Source organism: Tachysurus fulvidraco, chromosome 4, assembly GCF_022655615.1.
Source record: "Tachysurus fulvidraco isolate hzauxx_2018 chromosome 4, HZAU_PFXX_2.0, whole genome shotgun sequence".
Classification (NCBI taxonomy): Eukaryota; Metazoa; Chordata; class Actinopteri; order Siluriformes; family Bagridae; genus Tachysurus; species Tachysurus fulvidraco.
This window is the reverse complement of record NC_062521.1, coordinates 26281616-26293773: the sequence shown is the minus strand read 5'-3', so window position 1 is coordinate 26293773 and position 12158 is coordinate 26281616. Positions and strand designations below refer to the sequence as shown.

The following is a 12158-nucleotide window of genomic DNA, read 5'->3' as shown; positions in this document are numbered from 1 at the left end:
ACCATAATACCTACAGCAGACCATCATCGCTTTTTAGATATACTTATCCAGTCCAAATATGTCTATTTATAATGAGTGACGTGACGTGACATACGGCTAAGTACGGTGACCCATACTCAGAATTTGTTCTCTGCATTTAACCCATACAAAGTGCACACACACAGCAGTGAACACACACACTGTGAACACACACCCAGAGCAGTGGGCAGTCATTTATGCTGCGGCGCCCTGGGAGCAGTTGGGGGGTTCGGTGCCTTGCTCACGGGCACCTCAGTCGTGGCCGGCCAGAGACTCGAACCCACAACCTTAGGGTTAGGAGTCAAACTCTCTAACCATTAGGCCACGACTTGCCCCAAGAAAATGAAATAAAATAAATGAAGTAAAAAAAATGATTTAACAAAGAGGGAAAAACCGAAAACATTCTGTACAAAAACCTGTTTGGGATTTATACATCATGAAGACTTGTGCAGAAATGTTTCCCTTTTTTTTTTTCCTTTTTTTTTCTTTGTTATCCGCAGCTTCCTGATGTCCAGTGAATTTACCGTCACTTCACTGTTCTAAAGTTAGACTGTTTAAATGCTTAGAATGTTACACCATGCCCATATTCTGCCATTGCTTCAGTTTGGTTTGACTCGAATGTGATTTGTTGTGTGTGTGTGTGTGTGTGTGTGTGTGTGTGTGTGTGTGTGTGTGTGTGTGTGTGTGTAATCCCACTCCCTGTATTACCCATAAACCTTGTCTCTTCACATTTCACATCCACCTCATAGTATTGGGAATTTCTACTTTTTTTCACAGAGTCAGATCTTTTTTATTTTCTAAACAGGACACGGTTTTTAAAAAAAATTCGCTTTGAATAAAATTTGTGTAAAATCAGTGAGGCACTACAAACACGGAAGAATCCCTGCGGTGAGCGATATTGTGCTTCTGTGTCTGTCTGTGCTTCATTAAGAAGATTCACTTTTTGCACCACTCACACAACGCGTAGCTCAGATGCTAAAGAGGTTCCGATCGAAGCTCTTTAATAAAACGATGCCGTAAGAGTAACGACAGTTTTCTACATCTTCAAAAAATATGAGCGTGTTCACTTAAAGCTTGTCAGGGTATAGCAGAGCCACATTACCCATCAGCCCCAGCGTGTCACATGCCTTCGCTAAACTCTCTCACCTCTGTCTGTTTAGTGGTGCGTTCAAGTCATGTGGAAAAAAGATCGTATTCATGAGTTGAACTCCACCGGAAAAAAAAAAAAAACACGGTGGAATCATCAACTAACATTTAAGTACCAAGTAACAATAAAATTTACAGCAGCAGCTTAAATCTTTGTCTACTTTCGGCTCTTCCCGTTAGGGGTCACCACAGCGAATCATCAGTTTCCACCTAACTCTATCCTCGTCATCCTGTACTCTCACACCAGTTACCTTCATTTCCTCTTTTAACACATCCTTATATCTCCTCTTAACCTGGCAGCTCCATCTCCAACATCCTTCTACCAATATAACCATCTCCCTCCTCTGTACATGTCCAAACCGTCTCAATCTAGCCTCTCTGTCCTTGTCCCCAAAACAGTCAACCTGAGCCGTCCCTCTGACGCGCTCTTTCCTAATCCTGTCCATCCTCGTCACTCCTAAAGAGAACCTCAACATCCTCATCTCTAGTACATCCATCTCTGCCTCATGTCTTTTCCTCACTGTCTCTAACCCATACAGCAGAGCTTGTTTCCCTGTTGAGCTTTTGCCATACTGTAGTTGTCCTGTTCATCCGCACGTTTCCTGCTCCGTATCTGTGGTCCGTCCTAAAGCTGCCACTATTCACCGCTTTCTTTCGTCTTTCTCCTCCGATGACAATTACCCAAACTTGTATCCTGACAACAGACCTGTGAATACGACGGAATTCTGTCTACAGCGTCATCTGGGAATCAGTTCACACGGTAAACACCGATTTAATGCCGCCGAGTCTCGGCAGGTTTGTACGCTCGATGTGGAATTATCATCATAACCAGCAGACGATCTGATTAGATTTTGGAATTGATCCAGATGTGGTCAAGGTCGCCGCAATGTCACAGGTCTAAAATAGTTGTACTTCCTTCCTGGGTATTTCCAGCTAGCGTATTTGTAGCCATCCCATGAGTTCCACCTCGTCCTGTTCCATCCTCTTATTGGTGGATTTTAGACACACAGCAGTCACATTTCTGACACTCATACCCCTTTTCCACCAAAAAGAACCGGGTGCTGGTTCAGAGCTAGTGCTGGTTCGTAGTTCGTACCACTGGCGAACCTTCTAAGAACCGGTTTGCCTTTCCATCGTTTAGAGAGCCATCACAGAGCCGAGTCTGACGTCACTTTATACGTGTCACGTTTCCCACCAACGTTAGCGCAGCGGCGGCAAACACAACAACAATGGTGGATGTTGCTTTACTGTTAATGCTCATGGCTTTGGGAACCTACATTAACACCCAAACACGGCGAATCCAACGTGTACGTGCAGCTCCGTGTAATCTGTATAAACAGATTATTATTCTATCATTAACACAGAAAAAAGTTAGCCTTAGCATGTAGCTACCTACTGTCATGTGTGCTATAGTCTAACGTCACTGTACACGGGTCACGTTACACAGCGACGTTAGCGCAGCAGCGGCAAACACAAAACACATCAACAATGGCTACCTACTTTCATGTGTGCTGATTATTGATCATACTGTATTGGGTAAAGTAAAAGTGTATTAAACTTTAGTAAACTTAAGGTACATTATCGAATGCTCTAACGGCGGCTCCGCCCCCAGCTCCGCCCACAGCCCCTGACGCAAGCGGTTTTTAAATCTACACCAGCAACGTTTTGGTGCTACTTAAGAACCACTTTTCCTGGTTCAGAACCGGTGCTTTGACTGTCAGAAAAGGAAAATCTGGTTCTAAATTAGGCTCCGAACCAGCACTCAAACTGCCTCGGTGGAAAAGGGGCATTAGACGTTATCAAGAGTTATTTGGTCGTAACGGCATTAAATTCCGCACATGATGTTACGCGTTCTTGACTCATGTCAAAGGAACTCTGTTACAATCTGTGTGACTTTACATGCAGAGGAAAACCGGCTTAAATAACGAATGCCAGCATACTGACTTGGGTCTATAGAACATATACAGGGACTTTAATTATCATCATTATCGATTATCTTCGATCCAGAATTTATAATATAGACTACAAGCAGCTGCGACACACTAAACAGTGTCAGGTTGATGTCTACTTCTGTTTGTTTTCCACGAATGTATAAAAAAATTCCTCAAACAGATTAAAACCGACTTCCGTCACGATTTCTTCCTCCTCTTCCGCTTCACTGTGATCTCCACCAGGCATCACAACTCACTCGTTTTGTTTTACGCACCACGCCAGCTCTGTGCTTTTGCACGCTGGGTCTAGAGCCGTGCAGCCGGCGAGATTAAAATATCCCTATAGGCAGCCAGGGATTAGCGTTACCTATTCATTTCACTTCTCACCATGGCAGCCAGGGTGAGGCGTGGAGGACGAGGAGAGAAGGCTGACATGTTGGCGTGGAGATCGAAATATAAATATATATATTTTTTTTTAAAAAAGGCAGCGGATTAAAACGTCTATTCGCTCTGGTGCAAGAATACAGAGAAAGACCAAGTGATGGTCTGGGACGCATTTCAGATGAAACTGGACAGGTGTAAATGCATGTGGTTGTTCAAGCCACGTACGTCAGCGCTATACTCCTCCCAAACGGAAGTACGTCACTCGCGAGTGATCTTTCACCCAGGCGTCTCGTCGGGTCTTAAAATGCCCTGCTGCAGCCAGCGAAAATGCAGCAAACAGTAAATACTGTTTTTTGTAGCATAACGTCGTAACAAGTTTTTTCCTCTTCTTTTTGATTGCATTCTGAAAACCGCACACACCAAAGCGTGTTCCATTTCAATTACCCCGGAAATGAGGTCGAATATATTCGCATTTTGGGCGGGAGTAGAAAGATCGGATCGATATCCGAGACGCATTTATGTGGCCTGATGTAAACGGAACAGTTTTAACAAATCAGATAGCTATCGGATCAGAGACAACACATGAAGTGACCAGGTGTAAAAAGGGCCCCTTAGAGAGGAGGCGGGGTTTAACTCTGTTTTCAGCTATGACGCATTCTGTAGAAGACTATGATTGGCTGTCCAATAAAAAAAGAAAACTAGGAGCTCTTTAAAAATGTGGTCTATTATAAGCCTTCACTTTGTCCTTGTGTTAAGATGTTTAGGACTGTATCACGTAGGGATTGCATTCGTGACCGATCATATTAAAGATGTTCTGTGTCATGTAAATGTAAACATCTGAGACACTTGACCTCACGAGCTCTTTTAAGGGTTAAGATGCTACAATACATGATTAACTCTTATCTTTATTAGGATCCTCTCTTTAATTTTAAGGGCAAACGTCCACATTTCGAAGAAATTTATCACTAGGAGAAACTCTTTACACCGAGAATGTCCATGAATACGAGCCCTGGTCATTTTAGTGATTATCTAATCAGCCAGTGTGTAAAATCATTCAGATGTCAAGTCCACAGCTTCAGTTAATATTCACATCAAACGTTAGAATGAAGAAACGGTCTGTCGTCTGTGACTTTAATCGTGGGCACGATGGTGGTGCCAGATGGGCTGGTTCGAGTTTTTTAAGCGTTGAAACTCTTGATCATCTGGGATTTTTACACACCAGAGTTTGTCTAAAGGGAATGGTGCAAAAAAAAAAAAAAAAAAGCATCCTGTGGGTCTGCAGCCTGAAACACCACGTGAGGCGAACGGACGTGGCGTTCTGCTGCTGTAGCTCATCCTCCTCCAGGTTTCAGAATCAAAGCAATGATGAGTTCTTAATTCGCTCATTAGCCGTAATAAGTTCTCGTGCTCAACACTCACTACACTGACATGTTTAGCCACTAAATAGGATCCTTATTAACAAATAAAAAATGTGGAAAAAACAAACAAAAAAAAAACGTACAGTTGGTGTAGAAATGAAATGATTCTATTTTGATTCCAAGGTGCCTGCCATTTAAATAATCCCCTGAAATTCATATTATAATTGTTCCTCGGAGCAGAAACGAGTAAATGTCTAAAATAAGAAAACCATTATAAGCGTAAACTCTGTTGACTGTAACGTCATTTTGTTAAGTAAATTTTGTTTAATTTGACTAAATATTTTTTTTGTACTGATTAGTGTCATGACTATATTTTTTATTGTTCATTTGCTCTTTTGAAACGGTGGAGAAATGGCGTTTTTTTTCTCTCTCCCTAGTACGGTCTCCTTTGTCTTGGGGACCGTCAGGCTTTGTTGTGACTGCCAGCTCCTGTACCTGTGTGTGTGTGTGTGTGTGTGTGTGTGTGTGTGTGTGTGTGTGTGTGTGTGTGTGTGTGTGTGTGTGTGCGCACGATCACACGGCCGTGTCTGGCCCTTGAAGCCAGCGTGCTGACATTAGCAGCGGAGAGCACGCCGCTGTTACAGGGGTGCAGGGCTAATGAAGTGAAGTGATAGTGGCCAGTCAGGACAGTGGCAGAGGTGAGGAGGACTCGACAAGCATCTGCCATAGAGATGGATGAGGGGAAAGGGAGGGGAGGGGGGGGGTGCATCTGGTAGCTGACAGCCACAACGAGAACGGCTGCAGTAGCCAGAGCGCAGGGTCTTGATGTTACTGTAATCAGGCAGCACAAAGACAAAAAGAAAGGTGTATTTGTAGTCTAGAATTTTTTATAGCCGTGAAGCCATTTTATTCAACATTCTTCAACAATTTGACCGATATAATGTAAACGTATATAAATTGCTGAACGATTTTCTTCCAAAACTCTGTCAGGAGGCGTGGCCTAATGTCTAACCGTCGAGTCGCGTGACCGATCAAATAGGTTCATTTGTAGATTTTTTTTTAAATTCCCGTCTCCTGTGCTCACACTCGGCAGAACGGCCGGGCAAATGATTAAAAACCGTGTATGAAACTAGCAAAAGAGGTTGATAGAGATAGAAACGTTTTGCTGCAGTTGCCATGGTGATAATACAGACTTTGCACGATTGATGGACTGCGTTAAGGCTAAACGTGACAAATGTTTTTGGCTAAGCCCCGTCACGTGTGAGGATTCGGTTTTAATAGTTTGCAGAATCTGGAGTACACAAGTCTCCGAATTTCTGTACAAACTCTGGACACCAGAGGCTGACCGACCCCATTTGGGGCAGAAGAACGCATCACGTATCACGTAATGTATAAGGGAAATGTTTTTATGTCCTGGAATTTTAAAGCAGAAAGATACTCGGAACGACTTCAAATCAAAGAATCAGACTTGTTTCATTTCACACAGCTTATGATATGTATTTTTTTGAGACCTGTGGACTTTAGGGGCTTAAAGCAAAAAAGAGGATAAGAACACAAACTGGCTGCCGGATCAAACTGATAAATTATTCAGCGCTCACTGTAACATGAATTTGAATGGAAATTTTGCCCTATTTTTAGCCAGAATCCGAAAGGTCACCAGAGTGGTGTGACTTTGTCACTGCAGTCGCATCTCCAACTTGTACTTTTATGGTGTCTTGGAGAGGAAGTGTGTGTGAGTGTGTGTGTTTAGGGGGATGTTTGTGTATGGCCCTGTCCCTGTCTGATAGGACACGCGACCCAACACGCTCTTAATTAGAGGACACCCATCCAGGTGCTGACCCGGCCTCGCTCCGTTCGCCCGCTGATGCCTGACTGGTGACATTTCCAGCCGGTGCCCGAGTCGCACCCCCTCTGGTGCCCCCATACACACCACTCTCTTCCGTGCATGAAGGTCACACGCTCTGTCGGCCACGTCACGTCACCTGGCCTGCATCTCTGTCCAACTGCGTTTTGCACTCGCGTTGTCGTTAATCTGAGCCATCAGTTCAGCCAAACGACCGCCCGGCGCAGATTGATGACACGCGTGCCTGTACTGTTATGGAGAGTGTATTTACAAGGTTTGGGCCAAGAGGACATCAGATAACTGCTGGGAGGCGAGTGTTAGCCATGTCAGAAGTGAGGGATCACATCGCCAATCACCTGGGAGAGGAACAAAAGAGATTTAAAGATGGAGAAAGCAAAGACACTCATTCCCCGCTGTCTGTCAATCTGAGAGACGGAGGTGTGGCCTCTTGGGTCTGTCAGTCTGAGAGACGGAGGTGTGGCCTCTGGGTTTGTCAGTCTGAGAGACGGAGGTGTGGCCTCTTGGGTTTGTCAGTCTGAGAGATGGAGGTGTGGCCTCTTGTGTCTGTCAGTCTCAATGATGGAGGTGTGGCCTCTTGGGTCTGTCAGTCTGAGAGACGGTGGTGTGGCCTCTTGGGTTTGTCAGTCTGAGAGACGGAGGTATGGCCTCTTGGGTCTGTCAGTCTGAGAGACGGAGGTGTGGCCTCTTGGGTTTGTCAGTCTGAGAGACGGAGGTGTGGCCTCTTGGGTTTGTCAGTCTGAGAGACGGAGGTGTGGCCTCTTGTGTCTGTCAGTCTGAGAGACGGAGGTGTGGCCTTTTGGGTTGTCAGTCTGAGAGACGGAGGTGTGGCCTCTTGGGTTTGTCAGTCTGAGAGACGGAGGTGTGGCCTCTTGGGTTTGTCAGTCTGAGAGACGGAGGTGTGGCCTCTTGGGTTTGTCAGTCTGAGAGACGGAGGTGTGGCCTCTTGGGTCTGTCAGTCTGAGAGACGAGGGTGTGGCCTCTTGGGTTTGTCAGTCTCAATGATGGAGGTGTGGCCTCTTGGGTCTGTCAGTCTGAGAGACGGAGATGTGGCCTCTTGTGTTTGTCATTCTCAATGATGCTGTGTCTGTCAGTCTGAGATGGAGGTGTGGTTTCTTGTGTCTGTCAGTCTCAGTGATGGAGGTGTGGCCTCTGTGTCTGTCCTTCTCAATGATGCTGTGTCTGTCAGTCTGAGAGACGGAGGTGTGGCCTCTTGTGTTTGTCATTCTCATTGATGCTGTGTCTGTCAGTCTGAGAGACGGAGGTGTGGCCTCTTGTGTTTGTCATTCTCAATGATGCAGTGTCTGTCAGTCTCAGTGATTGAGGTGTGGCCTCTGTCTTTGTCAGTCTCAACGATGGAGGTGTGGCCTCTGTGTCTGTCAGCTTTGTTGAAGGAGGTGTGTCTTTTAGTGGCTGATCGTTTGAGTTGTGACTTTAAGTACCCACCAGTTTTTTTTGAAGGGGGTGTGGCCTTTTAGAGGCTACCAGTCTTGTTGAAGGGGGTGTGGCCTTTTAGCGGCTGTCAGTCTCATTGAAGGGGGTGTGGACTTTTAGTGGCTGTCAGTCTCATTGAAGGGGGTGTGGACTTTTAGTGGCTGTCAGTCTCATTGAATGGTGTGTGGACTTTTAGTGGCTGTCAGTCTCATTGAAGGGGGTGTGGACTTTTAGTGGCTGTCAGTCTCATTGAAGGGGGTGTGGACTTTTAGTGGCTGTCAGTCTCATTGAAGGGGGTGTGGACTTTTAGTGGCTGTCAGTCTCATTGAAGGGGGTGTGGACTTTTAGTGGCTGTCAGTCTCATTGAAGGAGGTGTGGTTAAACTCTTAAAATACCGAACCGATTGTATCATACTGTAGTGTATTAAACCACATCTACATCCAACATATTGAATCATCATCTACTTTGACTCCATCTTTCACACATCATATCGCTAATCACGTGTCAATCATCTGGTCTCTGGTGGGAAAGAAAAAAATAGCATGTGATAAAGATGGACAGATATGTTGTATAGAGAAGGCCCTATGGAGAAAGCAGGGTTTAGTGTGAGTTTGTGTCTGTTCTTGGCAGTGTGCAGAAGCTGCTCCACGTCTTGATATTAATTATTAATCCGTGCCTGATTAGAAATGGCCTACTTCTGCAGCGTATAGCTTGATTAGCCTCACGCTAACCTATGAAATGGCTCTGCTCCATTCCCCATTACTCCACTGTGCATAATAACACATCATACTCAGCAGCCTTTAGGCTTAATGGAGACAGTCAAAACAAACATGCTGTGCAGTCAGTTTGTTAGATTTGACCTGGCCATAATGTGGCCCGGAGGCCAGAAGCGGCCGCTTTAATTACTCTCAGAGCACCTCGTCGTCATTTTGAGCACACGCCATTTTAATCACACTCTGAAATTGACCTGATGGCTTTATTCCCTGGCATTATCAAACGCTCGCCTTTGCGCCCAGGCTAATCCTGACAGTTAGCAAAACGATAAGCACAAGCTCGACAAATAAACACCGGTGTGTACGTGAAGAGGACACGATTTAACAAGGAGCAGCATTCAGACGGGCTTTGTGCTCGTGTGTCACGGAAAGATATGAGTTTTTTATGCAAATAGACCATAGCGGCATTCACAGAGATCCTTCAGCAAATAAAATGTTTGCTTTCTGTATGAAATGCAGACAGCAGTGGGAAGGTATGCTGGCTCACACAGAGCCACTGTTTTATTGTCAGAGCTGGGAGAAATTTATCACACGCTAATATGAAGAATATACAGACGATTTCAGGGAATTGTGGGAATTATTAATGAAACATTTCATATTAATAAAAAAAGATCGATAGCTTTTGAATCAAAGAATTTAGCATGTGGCGCTAAAAATAATCATCTCCGGCCTGGTAACTGTGACTCACGTCAATTATTATATTTTTGTTTAACAGTTATCTTCTGCAGGATAAATAACACGCTTAAAAGAGTTCCTTGCTGCTCTTCTCAAAGTTTTCCAGCTGGCTAAAATAAAAAATCGGCAAGTTTTTACCTCAGGTTGTTATCATTAAGAAGTGGAATTCATGTTCAGGTTGAAATTTTGACTGCAAACATACCCTGAGTCTGTAAATGTTCTGGGGTTATGTACAGAATTTCAGACCAAATGTCTGATTTCTCAGTGGGTTCCATCACGGCCTGTGCTAAGCGCTGGGGAGGGGGGCATACAGGATATGATGAAAGGCCTTGATAATACCCGTGTTGTTCACTAAAGCCCTGTAGGTCCTCCCTCTCTGAGTTTATTAGACTAGACTGTGTGTGTCGAGTCTCAGGATGCCACTACAACACTATGATCGTGTTTCTCCTAAAATAACCCTGCAGTGCTGCCTGGTGCACCTTCCTTCCAGCATCCTCCTCCGAGCTCTTTATGTGTGGCCCAGATCCCAGATGCAAAACGAACCCACTGAACAAATTCAGCCCCCGAGGCAATGAAGACAAAAGAAATTGGATAAATAAATAAACATCCTTCGCTTCAAATGCATGATGGTTATTCTGTGGCTTTAGTGATAAAGCGCAGATGCTGAAAATCCTATTTTGTGTCCTGGTTTTATTTATTTATTTATTTATTTATTTAATTTTTCCTCCTGTTTGTTTGTGTTGTCAGAAGGAAAGATGGTTCTGAATCCCTGGTTTATCCCTCTGTCTTTATCTCCATTCCTCCTTCACAGCGGCAAACCAGAAGGAGGCGCTGAAGAGCGGGTTCTGCGTGAAGGAGGAGCCCGAGGCAGAGGAGGCATTGAGTCCAGCGAGATGTCAACCATTCAGCCTGGGACACGACGCCCCTACGGTGCCCAGTAGGCCACGCCAAGAGGGCAGCATTCTCAGCCATGACATCAATGTCAAGGTGGCATCTGAACTGCTCATGAAACTCTCAGGTAAGACGTTCCCTCTCTCAGCTGAGCTAACGCGGGTAACTAAAACTGCTGGTGTTCTAACAGCATCAAAAACTTTCGATAACCTACGATACTAGGTTGTTTTGTCCAGCCGTAGTGTTCAATCCTGTCAAAATATGAAGCGAGGAATGAGGAATGCGTATATTTAAACAAGGTTCGTGTGACCGATACGATGTGCCACTCGTTTATTTCCGACAGCAGCACATCCTGATGTGTTTTATTTCTATTACGATAGAAATTGTTCAAAGAATTTCAATTTTATGTTTATTAACCGATCTCGTTCCTGGTCTTTGTATTGGAACTTTAGCGAAGCAGGCTAGTTCACTATCACTATAAACATCCCTCTTTTCAAAACAAAAACCATAGAAACAGAGAAACATGTCCTGTTATAAAGCGCTGACACTGGAGACTCCTTCCATAAACTGTTGCATAAACATCTCCTTACTGAAAACTTAAGCAGGTGACGTTTCATTGTTTTTTTTTTTTGTTTGTTTGTTTTTTCCCTTCAAACTTTCTCAATCGGTTTCATATGATGGATCCTTGTGTATGTCGTTACTCCAGAATCGATAACATTTAGAACACTAATACCATGGAATAAACTATGAGCCCGGTAGACTGGGAACACCCCACAAGACCTGATGGTTTGGAGATGTTCTGACCCAGTCGTCTAGTCGTCGCTATTTGGCCCTCAAAGTTAAAGTAACTCATACCCCTTTTCCACCAAAAAGAACCGGGTGCTGGTTCAGAGCTTGTGCTGGTGCTGGTTCAAAGCTGGTTCCACTGGTGAACCTTCTAAGAACCGTTTTGCCTTTCCGTCATTTAGAGAGCATCACAGAGTCTCACTGTATACGCGTCACGTTTCACAGCAACGTTAGCGCAGCGACAGCAAACACAACAACAATGGCGGATGTTGCTTTACTGTTAATGCTCATGGCTTTGTGAACCTACATTGGCATCCAAACACGGCGAATCCAACGTGTACGTGCAGCTCCGTGTAATCTGTATAAACGGAGGTTGTAATGGAGAAAGTACATAACGTTATTTTATCATTAACACAGAAAAAGTTTAGGCTTAGCATGTAGCTAGCTACTATTATGTGTGCTGATAATTAATCATATTGCAGTAAAGTAAAAGTGTATTAAACGTTAGTATACTTAAGGTACGTTATCTAACAGTAGCCCCGCCCCCATCCCCTAACGCAAGTGGTTCTTAAGTCTAGACCAGGAACGTTTTGGTGCTACTTAAAAACTACTTTTCCTGGTTCAGAACCGGTGCTTTGGCGGTCGAAAAAAGAAAGAACTGGTTCTAAATTAGGCTCCGAACCAGCACTCAATCTGCCTCGGTGGAAAAGGGGCATCAGACCCTTTACAGTTGACCATTTTTCCTGCTTCTAACTCATCAACTTTGAGAAATGTTCACTAGCTGCCTAATACATGCATCCTTAGCCAGTGCCTCTGTAACGAGATAATAACCGTTATTCACTTCAGCTGCCAGTGGTTTTAATGTTATTGCTGATCGGCGTATAGAATTAAGATGAGTAAC

The 12158-nt window shown here is 44.4% G+C and overlaps 1 protein-coding gene across 3 annotated transcripts in view; it reads left to right on the top strand.

Moving 5' to 3' along the window:
- znf827 (zinc finger protein 827) overlaps positions 1–12158 on the top strand; it is a 99798-nt gene that overhangs the window by 41808 nt on the left and 45832 nt on the right. For all 3 annotated transcript variants that reach the window (XR_007140352.1, XM_027177657.2, XM_047812130.1), the window contains exon 5: positions 10392–10598. Coding sequence is in view for 2 of the 3 variants with exons in the window: in XM_027177657.2 (XP_027033458.2) it covers positions 10392–10598 (207 nt within the window). In the remaining variant the exon portion in view is untranslated. The remainder of the gene's footprint in view (positions 1–10391; positions 10599–12158) is intronic.